Source organism: Rhea pennata, chromosome 9 (genome assembly GCF_028389875.1).
Source record: "Rhea pennata isolate bPtePen1 chromosome 9, bPtePen1.pri, whole genome shotgun sequence".
NCBI lineage: Eukaryota > Metazoa > Chordata > Aves > Rheiformes > Rheidae > Rhea > Rhea pennata.
The window spans coordinates 11,857,363-11,872,779 of NC_084671.1; the positions used below are offsets into that span (position 1 = coordinate 11,857,363).

Below are 15,417 nucleotides of genomic sequence, written 5' to 3' on the forward strand. Positions count from 1 at the left end.
TGGCAAGGCACTTTCCTTCTTGCACGAAACCATGACTCTGGCGACTACCTTGCTGTCAGTGCAAGAGATCTACCTCTAGTGCATCACTGCTCAGTCCCACACTGGAAATGCTGCACTTTTGGTCAAAGTCAGTCACTGAAAGAAGTATAATTTTCTCCTTTCAAAAAAAAAAAAAAAAAAAAAAAAAAAAAAAAGAAAGAAAGAAAAAAAAAGAAAAAAAAAACCCTACAACTTCAACTGCCCCTGCTACAACAGATGACACAAAGAACCTTTTCTTCCTGATAAATTCTACAGCTCATTGTTTCAGATAAGCATTTGTGGTTGCGTGGCAGAGAGAAAAAGAATTTATTCTTTTTGAGAGTCTCTAGCAAAAGCGGCAGTAGGTTAAGAAAGGGTTCACAGCCTTCCCCACCCGCACAGCAGTTTCTATAAGTAAGAACTAAAGAAGAAAGACATTGGCACAAATCCACATGCAGTTTATTAAAAATTGGATGCTTCTGGTTTCCAAGTCATTATACAATACATGAGTGACACAGGAAACAAACAAGGTTTTAGCTGCATTTTTTTGATTTAATCCTTAAAGGTAGGAACTCAAAACAGGTCTGCACTACTGAGAGAAAAATCTCTTTGAGCCAGCTAGGTTTTGGCTTCCCAGCAACCCAGTATAAGCATGGGAATGACCAAAACAGGAGAAACAGTCATGTGCCAAAAATATTGCTAAGCATGAGCTCTAGGAGTAGTATTTTGGAAAGAAAGGGGAGAATAAAAGAGGTTGTTCATGTTGCTTCCTTCTCTGGCTAGCCCTAGTCTTCAAGCACAGAGCAGCCTGATTGTCATAGGAACACCAAGGAGAGACCTTTTTAAGGACATTTCCATGCAGATAGGTGCAAGCAGCTCAAAGTTTCCCCCCCCCCCCTCATCCCCTCTTCCAATGGGCTGGACACGTAGTAATTTCACACAGACACTCTGTAACCACATAAGCACAGTGCTGTGCTTACGCCACACCACAGGACAAATATTAACCTAAGACTGTCTGCTTATGGGACTTCATGGCTAATCTTGATCTCAAGAGTACATGGTAGAACAGTTTGTGTCCATCTCCATAGGCCTATGATGGGGAATAAGGACAGGGAGCTGCATGGCAAGAAAGGGCCACGGCACAAGAGATGGGAACAGCTGTGCTTGGATGCACTAGGAACTTGGAAAGGGGGTGCTACTGATACCCTACAGCACTGTAAAAGCCTAAACTCCAGCAGAAGGAAAAATTTAAAACAGAACATGGTCTGTCCTCTTTGCTTACAGAAACTTTTGTTAAGGTTCCCTAAGGTCCTGCAATTTAGCCCCTGTAAAAAGCCAATGCCCTTACAGAAACCTATCTGTGCCTCAGCCTTCAGTCACTAGTACCCACGTAGTGATGTTCCCCAGACTGGAAGGCAGGGCCCTTTGAGACTAGCACTGGTTCTTTTGCAGTAACACTGATGCAGTTAACTGTGGTTCCCTCTTTGCCTATCACCTCTCTTCTAATATTCAAAAAGGGGCAAAACTTAGTTACTAAAAACTTTTTTTTTTAAAAAAAAATTAAATGTATTAAATAAGTTTCAACCAGTCACATCAGGTTTTAACAGAAAATGCAAAGCAAGTTTACAACAGGACTGGACACTACAAGGTTTCCAAATTTCTAGAGAAGCTGCTTATGTGCAACAATGAAGAAGCAAATAATAAGAAGCTATAATGATACAAATCAGCATTCAGGGTGATAAAAACAAATGCAGAGCAAAATGATTGTATTTGTTCAGACTTCTGGACAAGAATTCCGCCCCAATGACTGAACTAGCTTTATTCTAATTGAAGCGCACCGATACAAGCTGAAAAAACAAAGCAGATTTTACTTCTTTAATTAGATAAAATGACCTGAAACTGGATATTTCTTGCTGCATAACAGGCATAAAAGCCAGCTATTAGAAGCATTCTGTAGGCAAACAAAGGTAAAAGATTTTAACTACTTTAGGTATCTGAGGAGTTACCTGCATCCAAAATGCCTTGTGCGAGGATTGCTCCAAACTTTGCCATAACATCATCATGCTTATCATTGATCACTTTGGAATACAGCTGCCTGAACTGGCTGACCTGGAGGAGAGAAAGAAAGAGAGAGATTATACAACTGACAGGCACGAATCAAATGTTTTGTCTTTAACATAAACGTTCTAAATTTCTGTATCTTAGGATGATACTTGCCTTTTCAATGATTTTAATCATTGGTGATACAAGTCATGCTACTAATAATTAATTACAGAGGTTTAACCCACTGGAGGACACCCAAAAATGATTTTAAAGCCATCAGGATAGGCTTGTAACTAAGCCACCTTCTGCTGATCTCATAGAAATAGCTTGCGCATCTCTGAAGCATCACTGGAATAAAATACCAACTGATGAGTTTGTAGCAAAAACTACTATACGTTTTTAGGTGCGTGACCCCGCACTTTATTAAATTTCCTCTAATTTCTACTGCTGAAAACCTCAAACCTATTCAGTTTTTCCTGTATGATATTTCTGCTGTATTGATAATGCCCCCATGATGCGTCATTAGCAGGTTTTGCTACTGCACTCCTACCTTTTAAGTCAAAGTTATTAATGAAGATATTTAATAATATAACAGTTTTTGCCATGATACATTTACCAATGTCTTAAGCAGACATTAGCAAGGGAAATTACTAAACCTTTGCTTATATTATCGTCATTGCTTAAAACAGCTTCATCTTTCACTGGTTCGCTAAGTTTTGAAGAGACAGAACAGTATCACATCCAGGAACAACTAAGGCTCTATCATAAATTAATAGCATATGCCTTTCAATGCATACAGGTGAGCAACAGTACAACTCAAGTAATCTTTATGGCTGAAAAAGCAGACCAAGAAATCCCACTCCATCCCAATCAAAACCTGGGATTGGATAAATCCACCATATGTCTGGAAGAATCTTTTATGCTTCCTCCCTAAATTAATTTTGACACAGTTATCCATATGACATTTTGTTTCCATTTTTTGTTTTCACACCAAGCTTTAACTTGGCATGCTCAAAAACTAAGGAGGTTTCTTCCAAAAGGCTCCTTCAAAATTATCTAGTTTCTCCTCACTGCTAGTCCATTTTGTTGCAGGTACTCTGGTCCTCTTCTTCATCTGCACCTCCTACATCTGCACCGCAGATCACAGGACAAACTTCTAGCTCGGGACAGTAGGGCCAGACACAGCCACTAGTTACACAGGAAAGTTCCTAGTATTTTAAAGCCAGTTACAGTTTCCAAGTATAAAACTCTAACACCACACAAACCCCTAGCCACTTTTCACAGGCAAAGCACATGCTCTTCTCCAGAGATACCAGAGATCTCTGCTCAGTGATGATTGTCTGAAGAACAGTCTTACATTTCAGCTGTGAAACACTCTCAGTATCTGCTGTAGGCAAAGAGGCCAAGCTTCAAAACCACTACCCGGAATGTACTTGCAAAGCCCCTGATGTTACCGCCTACTGCCTGTACCAACGCACGAGGCTTAAACACAGCGACCAAAGCTCAGCAAGTCCTCTGGCTGATTAGGGAATAGCAAACTGCCGACATTGGGTACATGTGGAACGTCAAACACCAGACCAGTCAGCTCCCACCTACAATACAGTACCTAGAGTATGGAAACACTTGGACACTCTTGCTCCCAGGAGCTGTCTTGGCCTTTCTGGGATGGACAGCATACATTCCCAACTACTAGAGTCGTAAAGCCTTCTAAATTGGGAGCATAAAACAATTGCATAAACACGACGGCTCCAAGAAGAATAACTGCTGCTGTCAACATGCTTTTACGACAAAGCCAGACAGCACACAGTACCAGGGGCAGAATTCAGATGGTTCTCATGAATTTATGTGGTTTGTTTTGGGGAGCAATGAGAAATCTAAAAATACAGAGGGAAAGAATCTTACTGCCAGTGAAAGAATAATTCACACAACTGAAGTCAATGTCATGAGAACTGTGTTGGGAATCATGTTTTACTAAATCAGGATTCAACTAGATCAAAAGAAAAAAAGATTGAAACAGAATGAAGAACTGAATCTGGGGAAAAGTCAAACTCAAAAGGCTTAAGTCAAAGTGGAGGGGTTTCTCAGCAAAACATGAGATTGTATTCCTCAGTAAAAAGACATCAGAGCCACGAGGTAACGTGGTAACTGAGGTAACGATAGCAACAGATTGCATCGCATTTCACTTGCGGATTCTTGACCAGAGGCAGTAAAGAAGCTCAGACACTACTGAGATGTTATGCTAAACAGCTGGAATGGGAAGACGACCAAGGTGTTGCCTCTGCAAGCCCACGAGCACCGCACACAAGAGTCACAACACTGTTCTGCCACCCAACATGCTTGGTGCACTCTTCAGGTCCACATTCTTTGCAAAGTAGGTCTCAATACACATCAACTGTTGACCCTTTAAAACACAGGTGCCTTGAAGGAAAAGGCACTTTCCACTCAATACCTTTTCTTCCTTTGCTCTTTCAGTAACTAATCCAGTTGTACTACGCTTTTAGCACTGATGACATTAACCTGATGAGTTTTAACCTGGTCTGTGACAGAGTGAAGAACACGAACATTTGTACGAGTAAATCACAACCTGCTGAATGCAACTGTAATAACTTTCTTCATTTCACACAAATGGACACTCTCATAATGCAGAAGCAATAGAATAGTCAGCCATCCTTAAACAAGGGCAGTGAGGCTGAACAAAACACCAATTCTGCTGCAGAACAGGAGGTATTTATTAAAAGCAACAGTGGAAAGATAGCAGCTATTTCCATTACTCAGTCTAAGCAAGTCCAACAAGTTGTGGGTTAATATTAGCTCTCTATTCATCAATTCCCCTTTGCATTAAGAAGTTCTATAATTATTCCTCCCTACCCCTACAGGGAAGTGATTTACATTTCCTTGCCTTTATTAATGCTAAGCTAAAGGAGAGAGGTACATCTTCACAGCAGTCACATGTACAGGTGAGTGGCAGGCAGATACTGCACACACGACATACAGCTCATTCTGGCTATACTGACCAAGCTCTGCCTCTTCCTTCATTCTATTTATGCTTTTTTATGCTTTACCAATTTTTAATCTATAAAAGCTTATACTATGGTTTACATGCTTAATACAAACAATTTTGTTTCTTATGCCCAACCTCCTGCACACTGGAAAAATACCCTAGCTTGCATTTAAGGTATTATTTCCCCTTGCTACTGCTGTTCCCAGGTTTTGAGGCAGAGTGTGTCCTACAAGCTGGCTCCTTTAGAAGCCCCACTGACAGTAACCTCAAGTGGGGCCTCATATGTTATCAAGACAACTACATACGGACTAGATGAACAAAAACCTTCTTGGAGGTGAGAGGGAGGAAATCGCTTTCAGTCTCTTCCAGCATTATTTGGGACAGACACAGAGACAGAAGCAACGTGTAACATTATTTCTCTGGTTGAGCTCTAAGATCCGAGTGCCTCTGTTCAGAGCACATTACTTTGTTCCCGCGACTCCACGCTCAGCATTTGGGGCTTGGAATATTTATAAAAACAGAGAGATGTTTCAAAGCTCTGAAAAATCACTCAGGTGGACTCCAATCTGGAATTTACACAGTAATCACATCTTCAAAAAAAAAGAAATCTTGGGCGAAACAACGAGACATTTAGCAGAACTGCTAATGTTCACACTGGCGTCTGAAGTCTGACCGAGAAGCACCTCAGAGCACAGGGCAGAAACATCTCGTTTGGGAAATGCAAGGCAGTTCTCGAGCAGAGGAGGCTATTCGCTTCCGGCCAAGCATGGCCAGCAGCCTCTGTGAGCATCGTTTTCCTAGTACGGCTTCCACAGCTCCTGTTCACACATATATACATTAACACTGCCAGAGCAGATGAACAAAACCCTACTGGCACCAAGCCCACCATGAACCCATCAGCTGTGCCACCAGGACACAAAGAAATGCAGGGAACCAAATCATAGAAACCTGACTGCTAAAAGAGACTGGATCAATGACCATCTCTTTGGGCAGAAGGGACAGGCTAAGATGTGGAATCAGAGAGCAGGCTTTTACAAACAAATGTTGAAAGATTAAAATAAATAATCCTTCTGCCCTCTACTTTTTAAATACTCTTTTTTAAAAGGTCAAAATATCTGGTGCCATAGCAAGAGTATTCTGATTTCAGGTAAATTCTGTAAGGCAGAGGTGCTGGTGAATCCTGAGTCATAGACCACTGCCAATCCTGGAAAACTGATTGAGAAATTATGCCCTTATCAAAGTTTTAATTTAAAATTAGAGGAAGCAAAATTGTTCCACTCCAGAGTTGGAGATTACCCATCCTGGCCTTGGGAATCATGCAAATCCAGACTGAAGAACTGACCCAGCACTCAGATGCATAGGCTAAGCCTTGATGCTTATTCAGGTTGCTCCAATAAAGGGAATGCTTCACAGGAACAGGTATTTTCAGTTGGGTCAGGTCCCAAGTGCAGAATCTTCCTTCCTCCGGAAGACTGTCTACTTTGGTAGATGTAGCTGTGCCAGTTCAGGAAAACACTGCCCTCACACAGCCATTGCTCCAACCCTTTGCAGAAAGCAACTGCCCTGAAGTAAGCAACAGGATATTCAAAGCAAGATGCCAAATGTTGCAATGGAAAAAACAGAGGCACAGACAAACATTCAGTTCCAACTGGTTCCAAATTTGCCGTTCGGGCAGTCACCTCCTACAGACTGGAGCAAGATGTTGAAAGACAGTAATATTTTAAGCTATTGAAGCAAAATCTGCCAGATTTTGTCTAGTAGAATCTTTTAACCTGCTACTATTTTCATTTAGATCACAGCAAAGAGCATATCCTCAAATTACTAAGTAGATTTAATGTGCCCCCCCCAAACAACATTCTGATAATTAATGCTGGCCAAAACTATGTGCCACCAATTTCAAGTAAAGCCAAATATTCCGGGCCAGGCTCTTTTCAGTGGTGCCCAGCAACAGGACAAGAGGCAACAGGAGCAAACTGAAACACAGGCAGTTCCATCTGAACATGAGGAGAAACTTCTTTACTGTGAGGGTGACAGAGCACTGGAACAGGTTGCCCAGACAGGTTGTGAAGTCTCCTTCCTTGGAAATGCTCACAGCCCACCTGGACACAATTCTGGGCAATGTGCTCTAGGTGACCCTGCTTGAGCAGAGAGGTTGGACTAGATGATCTCCAGAGATCCCTTCCAACCTCAACCATTCTGTGATTCTGTGATTCAGCCTTGGAAACACTGAGAAAACAATACAGGCTTTAAGATGCAAGAATGATGCAGCACAATTTCCCTCCACAAACCTGAGCCCCTCCGCCTTTTTTAAATCATTAAATAAGTTGTTTACCATCTCTCCTTCCACCAGTCATCATCATGCATATACAGCCTGTGAGATTGTTTAAAAACAAGATTTAGTAAACAATTAACTAAGGGAAACAGGCTCAAATGATGCACATGATGCTTTTTTTTGCAAATGCAAATTCTTAAGACCAAGTTTATCTACAAATTTGTTTTTAAAAAGTCAGGTTTTAAAACTCAGTTGTATCCATTATCTATCCCTCTTCTTTGAAAGCTGAAGTTACTTTCTCTATATGACTGCTTTTTCCAAGTACACAAGAGCATACATTCTGCAGGAGCAACTGCAGCAACAGGCTTACATGAAGGAAAGCTACGGTGCTACTAGAAGATTGCATCTTGAAACTCAGATCTAGCAAGACCTAATATTTCAGGTAATCTATCTCTTGCTGTTCTTCAGACCTGTTGGGAACTTGCAATGACAAGCTTCAAGTGCAGATGTAGAACCAGCACAGCTTTTCAACACCCTGTGCAGAGGTGCCTGAAACCTCCAGGCAGGGATGTCAGGCATGTCTGGTGGAGAGCCACCACTGAGAGGAGCGGGGGGCCTGAGAGGCATCAGCAGAGCTGCCTTTCAAAAGGTTCAAACAGCTAATGTGTTCATGTTAAACCAACAAGCCATGCCTCTTAGGAGACTCCTACAATGATACTTATTTTCTGTAACATAGATTTTTTCAACACTGATGGTGTAAAGCCTTTTAAGAAAGGTAGAGTTTCACAAACTATCAATATGCAAACACCATCTATAGAAATTCTGGATGTAAATGTCAAAAAAGAAAAAGAAAAAAAAAAGTCAAGTTATTATTCCCTAACAGCATCTTAAAGAGAAAGATAATTGGCCAAGATGATCACAGGAGGAGAGAGGAAAAACCATGAACCTGGTTATTATCTTCTCATTTTGCAAGATGACCACCCTAGCGCAAAAACAGCAATAGTAAATCAGATTCAAGATGTAAGACATGTAGTATGTCTTCCAAATTGCTTTCTTAATTACAGGTCACAAATACATAATGAAGTTGTCATGGATTCCTGTTACAATGATCTCATCACATCTATAATTTAGGATTCTATTTCACAAAATAAACTTGTTACTGTTCTATATCCTGTATTAATATTGTTCTTAAGTGTATCAACAGAGGTCAGGAAAATCATGTTGACTGCACCTGGGGAATCATTCTTCAACTCCTAAGAGCCCAAGACAGTTTTATAAAAGATTTGCAAACCCCTTTTGGTCCTTAAGTAGCTTGTAAATTCAACGAACCTCCAGACCATGACAAGTCTTTATTTAAACACTCCTATAGGTTAGCACAAAAAAGGAGGAAGACAAGTACAGAGGTAGGAGGCGAGTAGAGGTGAAACAAAAATATACAACTACATTCTCACAACAAAAGCATTTTTTTAAATACCAAAATACTTTGATTTTTACATCTCTACCTATTGCTGAAATTTCAACATTTCAACACTCAGCTCTCAAAAATCTGTAATTTACTCCTGAAAAGTCTGAAGTCATCTTTTTTCCAGTACTTGTAAATACTTTTTAAAAAATCACTTCTAAGCCTCCTTTCCATTTAATCTTTCTAGACATAAACCTGTGCAACATCTATGCAGAAGCAGTAAACGCACTTTGCAATTACCACCCCAACTGTCAATATTTGCAGAACCATTAATGGTTCCACACCAGACTCTGAGGAAAAAAGAAAAAAACACCTATCGGAAAGTCACAGCAGTCACAGCAGACATGGTTACTTATTTGTTATGCTCAAACAGAAGAGTTAGAATAATGCATGTTACTAGAAAAGCTTGAGAAACACATTATCATCCATTCCCCATGCTTCAAATTCCAATGCCAAGGGAGGGAAGGCAAGATAAAATGCTTAAAACAATTTTCTTGGGAAATATGATAAAGCAGGGCATTTGTTCTATCTATTTAAGGAAGATTATTTGCTATCATCTTTATAACAAATTATAACCAGAGAATTTAAATCCTTTTAACTCAAAGCACACAACTCGTAAACAAATTGTCTATGGGAAAAGGACAATCAATAAAAATATAAAGTAATGACAGGAAGCTGGTCAGAGTATATGTCACAATTTATCATTATCACTGTGTCTTACATGCAAAGCATCTCAAAGCATTTAGCAGTAATGAAACAACAATTTGAAACGTGCTTAAATGTAAAATTTAGCCTCCTCATATTCACCAGTATGACTTGTAGGACACAAAATCCAACATGCTCCTCTTAATAGCTGCCTATGAGGCAAAGCAAAAAACTCACACACATCAGGTTAGACACTTTGGCACACAGTGCGCAACTCAGGAATCTAATCAGACTAAAATATGTCACTGCCATCCAAAAATGGCTGGTGATCTGAACTCCGCCCTTTCACATCAGATTAAAGTATTTTTTCTTCAGACTAGCAGACAGCTCCCAAAAAAGTTTCCCATGGATAATAAGTAATTTAATTGCCTGCATATTGCTCAAAATATAAGGAGAAACTCCTTTTATCTTTGAGCAAGACATTATCATGATTATAGCTAAATTTTGAGGAGGTTGCTTTCTTCAGAACAAGTAAAACTGATGTATTCTGGGTTTAATTCCTAAATTAGCAGATTATTTCACGGATTCCTCATAAATTCATAGTCTGCAGGGTTTTTTTGTTTTGTTTTGTTTTTCAATCTGCAGCACTTCCATGTTTGGGTAATGAATTGCCTTCTATATCTGTATTACATAACACAGCACAAACTTTGACTCATAAATAAGACTTTAGCATAAAGCTCTTTCAGTTCTTCTCCTTATTTCTTAAACAAGCCACTTAACCCCAGATTATACATCTCAGCCTCTATTTGCCCACCCACTATTAAAAAACCCACATCTAACAGCCCTTCATATTAGTGCACACATACCTCTGAAGTCAGAGTTATTAGGATGCTTTTGGGAAAGACATCTGACTTTTTACCTAAAATGATCCATATTTTTGCTAGCTGCTTTCTTATCTTTGCTTTTCTTTAGGACTCTCAGACTCTTTCACCTAACATCTCGAAGAACTGAAAACTCAATAGGCAGACTTAGCAGGTAATCCATGACAAACGGTCTCAGAGCTTGTCTGACTGCTTCAGAGCAGTCTCTGCAATTCCCATCCCAAGAGGATTAAGGTACTTTGCAAACTAAAATGAATTTGTTCGTGTAATGCCCTTTGATAGAAGCATCATCTCCCTCCCTTTTTTTTCTCTCTTTTTCTTTCTTTCTTTTCAGGTGGGAAACTGAGTCTCAGGAGTACTAAACAATTTGCCCCGTGTTACAGACATACACAGATGTGCAGAGGAATAATTAAACCTGATTTCCTAAGTTCGGAGATGGTATTGCAACCACTCTTCCAAGAAAGATTAGAGGTCAAGGAAGAAAAAATAAAAATAGAAAGCAGTCTCTTTCCACTGAAAAGGATCCCTCAGCTTCACACTGCAGAGACTTCACATCTTAGGGTGTTTTTCTCCACTGATTTATTCAGTTTAATTACAATTCTGATAATATAAATAACTTTTCCAGATTCTGCCTAGGGAAAAATAACAGGTTTAACAGGTTTCTTTTTGTTTGTTTGTTTTGTTTCGTTTAATAATTCAAGGGAACAAACTGCCAGCAAATCCCCATGTTCTGCGGCTTGGAAACACCAAGACACCTGTACTTGTAGAATTCCCTTGCCTCCTTTCCAAAGTAAAACTTTCCACTGGAAAAAAAGAAGGTTTTTCTCGTTCTCCCTCTCCAGAAGCAGTAAAAAGAGAGTGTCTGCTTACTATTATAGTTCAGTTTTGAAAATGACATCAATAAAAGCAACCCATACATGACAGATGAACAGCAAAGTAGCAGCTACAGCTCTGTCTCAGCACTCACCAGAGCAGATGAAATGTGGATCCTCAGAACTTCTATTAATGCAGACTTTTAGTCTGCTCAAATGTTTGCATATTATCATCTGTCACATATTCACAGGGCAATCTATTTTTAAAAGCTAAACACAGCACATGCAATCCTTTTTGCCTTTCAAGCAGAAGTAAAAAAAAAAACCCATTACGAAAAAAAAGTAGTTTGCTACGCAGTGACTGAGTTGCTTCTCATGGAAAAAATTGTTTCACCTGAAAACTACAAGACAAGATACAAAAGCAGCATAGTCTTAACAGCACTTCCCTGGACAGCAATCACATTCAAAGTTGAGTTTAATATTGTTGTTAATAAAATAAAAATTAAGTTTAGGAATGGTGTTTCCATAAATCACAAATATACAGAACTGGACGGTGGTTATCTGGTGGAAGCCAGTCACTTCCATATTATTACAAGGTAGTTTTAGACCTTTTAAGAAACAGTGTGCTTATTTATGTAACATCTAGAGTTAAGAGGCCGCTGTCTTCCAGGCATCTTCCAATCAGCATACATCATCTCTGATCCACACAGGAGTTTAATGCCAACACTTACGTACAGCAGTAAGCATACATGACTTTTTTCACCCAACAAGTCAGTATGTAACCCATTACCTTTGGGCAGGTAATCTCAGTCTGCTGGATCATGATAAGGGCAGATGCAATCAGAGCTCCTTGACGTACATAGTTCACAGGATCGTTTGTCATTGGCTCAAGCAAATTAATTGCTTCCTAAAAAAACCCAAGAAATTACCATTCAGAAAGTTAATACCATTGTTTTCAGTACCCTACAATTCAGTACTCTAAGGCAAGGTTATTAGATAAGGGCTATCAGATGTATTTTTTAATATACTTTGCTCATGCTTGCTAAATGAAATATAAATCAGCATTTCTGTGGATCTTCATCCAGAACTGGGAAGGAAAGAACAACTAATGGATGGCCCAAGATCTAGCAGTAGAAACAAGGCTGTGAACAGATGTATTCAGCACATCAGAAGTACTGACAACTGCATGTATTGAATACTACACACAAATTACTCTTGCACTTTTTTGCTATTCTTCACAATGAAATACATCATCGTTACCTTCGTTTTTTTGCTCAAACAACGAATGAACCAGGAATGTCAAACAACATGTCAGAGGTTATTCGAGCTGGTAATACAACCCAGGTCCCAGATTTTTTAGCTCTACTTTTTACTGTTAGAACATAAAATATTTAATACTATGTGAAAGCTCGCATCAAGTAGAGCTGTCTCTACAAACCCATAAGATAAATCTGTGTTTTGAAAGCATTTCAAAATACTCATTGCTTTTTCAGATTCAGTAACTTCTCACCTAAGTGCAACACTAACATGATCTGCAACAAATCTAACAAAAAAGCATTTCTTTCAATCTAGGCTTTGAACAGAGATTATGAAAAGCCTTAAGAAACTTCTTTGGAATATATGCTGCTTAAGTGTACCCAAGACCAAGCATGTGTAATCTGCAGGCATCTCAAACTGAATCATTGCTTTAGGCACGTTTTTAATCTGCATTTACAGTTCTAGCACTTTGCAAGTTATGACTTAAAAAAAACCCAACAAAACTACAGACACAAATTCATTTTTAACCATGCAAGATGCCCAGTGCACACTATGCAAGATAACTGAACTCATCTAAACTCACTGCTGGCAAATGAGAGATGTCTCCTTTCTTAATTTCCCTTCAGCAACACAGCCCCTATCCTGTCCCATGCTAGCTGCAGCCCTCTTCCTACCGCTCAGGGAGCCTTTTCCAGCTTGATAATTCAGCAAAAAGCTGTTCAACATCACCACCCCCCAAGTTATATTTTTTGTGAGTTTGTGTCTGAGTCAGCTCAATCAGGAGCTGGGCATTAGACAAAGCCAAAGGTAGCAGGAGGGCCAAGACTACCCATTTCAACAGCAGCAAGCTGTTAGTCTAGTCAGCCAGCCTTCACCAGTCACACTCTTAAATCTAAGTGGAATAAATTTTAGACAGTAATTTGTACAGACATGGACTGTACAGGTATGTGTGGTCTGTGGCAACAGTAGAGGCTGTCTAAAGCACTCAGAAAAAGCATGTGAAGCATGCTGTTAGATACACTTTTGAATGGGACAGTTAATTAGACATCCATCCTAACAAGCTCAAAGAGTTTTTTTAAATCTATTATGTGATCTTCTGATTACAAAGGTCAGGAAGATTCGCTTGTCAAACTCGTGTGCAGAGCTCCCGCCTGTCCTCGCTTAAACTGGCACCAGCAAATGCAATTGAATGGTTCAAGTCTCCTAGTGCAGCATGCTCAGCGTACTTCTGTCAGTGTGAGAATTTAAAAAACAAACAAGTTGATTTTATACAAAATACTATTTCTAAGAATCACTTCTAGAAAACACCATGTCTTCTCTTAGATTGTTTTTTACCAAATGAACTATCTTGAAGGCTGTGCTTCCCTGCCTGAAGGTATCATGGGTATCACATTCATCCCTTAGCATGCATTTACTAGCATTTATGGAACATCCACCACAACAAAAAGCTGAACTTAATTTCTAACCTCCAAAATTGAATATATTCAACTTAACCTTAAGACCTGCTATCCCAGGAGACATGTAACATATAATACAATGATATATAATAATCAGATGTTTCTGATTTTTTTCTGATATATATAATCAGATGTTTTAGATCTTCGTTGTGCAAAGCATCCAGAAATAAAACAGACATCTTTGCGCAATTAAGAGCATTTTGATTTAAATAACTTGTCAGATGAAGCAGGTTAAAAATAGCTAGTTCTTTAATGCCATCTTCCACTTGAGAATAAAGCAACCCAGATAAAAACAGAACTTTTACCTTGCTTTCAAGTCTGCATGCTTTAAATACTGAAGATGGCAGGAAGTGCATGTCAGCATTTTTGTGCATTTTACAACACAGGTGACATGCTAGTGAGTGCTCACATGAAAAAATAAAAGAACAAATGTTTAATACTACCTGAGAAAGGGATGAGACTGATGAGCATGAGATTTATCAAAGACTTGAAGCATAGAATACTACTTTTGCATGGATGGTCTGTGCACCTATTTCTGTTTCAAAACTGTGATTCAGCACCAGTACAGGTTATAAACACATGTGGATAAAGTAAGGAAATTTATCCCAAAGCTTACTTGTCCCTTGCTAAACAGAGCCCTTATTTTTCACAGCAGAAATGGGAATCCTTCTACTCTAAAAGCCCCCTGCTACCATCTATGACAAGTATCCTTTATATACTGATGCTTTAAAATAAAAGGTAAGGCTTATTGACTGAGAGTTATATACTAAAAATACAGTAAATTTCACTGCACTTGGCTTTTCAACACAGATCTTCCAGGAATTACATATCACATAAAAGGAGGGAGCTTGGAATTATGAAATACTTGTTAATTCCCTGTCACTGCCAGAAACCAGAAATAATCTAAAACCTCAACATCAAGAGCAAAGGACTTATGATTTTGGAATACTGAACTCACATTTAAAGCTCAGTGGCAACTGACTGACAGTAGGAAAACTCTAAGAAAAGTCTTGGAGACAAAATTTCAAGAACGTGGCAATAATATACAAAAACATTCTTCTACTTTATCTATTCCATTTACAAGTAGAAAAAGAATCTCTATGCCCAGGACAGTTAAAGAATTTGAAGAAGTACTGCTACACTCCAGCTGGCTAGAAGTGTATGTGTAAGAGAAATTTGATCTCCGTGTGATGTTTCTGCATAAATGTCTCTGTGGAAGAAAAGAGCAGAGAGAGTCTTGACATCTGATAGCTTCTGGTCCTCACCTTGTTTCCAGTGCCTGCACAGCAGATACCCAAAGCCATGGCAGCCCCGTAACGCACATGGGGATTGTAGCTCTCTGACAGCAAAGAAACCACACTCGGACACTGCTCCGGAGTCCTGGAAAAAGGCAAGAGACAATGGTATTTGTTATTGTTCTTCAAAATTTAGAGACTTCACTTTCTGTTCGTACTAAAAAATGTAAACTGTCTTTCCACATGGTACCTTTGTGTTTCTCACTATGTAAGAGAAGAACTGGAACAGCTGGATGTATAAGGAATACAGGGAAGCGCAGAAATGAATAAACCT

At 39.3% G+C, this 15,417-nt stretch overlaps 1 protein-coding gene across 1 annotated transcript in view; it reads right to left on the reverse strand.

Annotated features, from left to right (window-relative positions):
* PSMD1 (proteasome 26S subunit, non-ATPase 1) overlaps window positions 1–15,417 on the reverse strand; it is an 81,156-nt gene that overhangs the window by 14,257 nt on the left and 51,482 nt on the right. The window contains exons 17-19 of the mRNA XM_062582443.1: window positions 15,114–15,228; window positions 11,925–12,041; window positions 2,025–2,127 (exon numbers count right to left, since the gene is read on the reverse strand). Of these exons, the coding sequence (XP_062438427.1) occupies window positions 2,025–2,127; window positions 11,925–12,041; window positions 15,114–15,228 (335 nt within the window). The remainder of the gene's footprint in view (window positions 1–2,024; window positions 2,128–11,924; window positions 12,042–15,113; window positions 15,229–15,417) is intronic.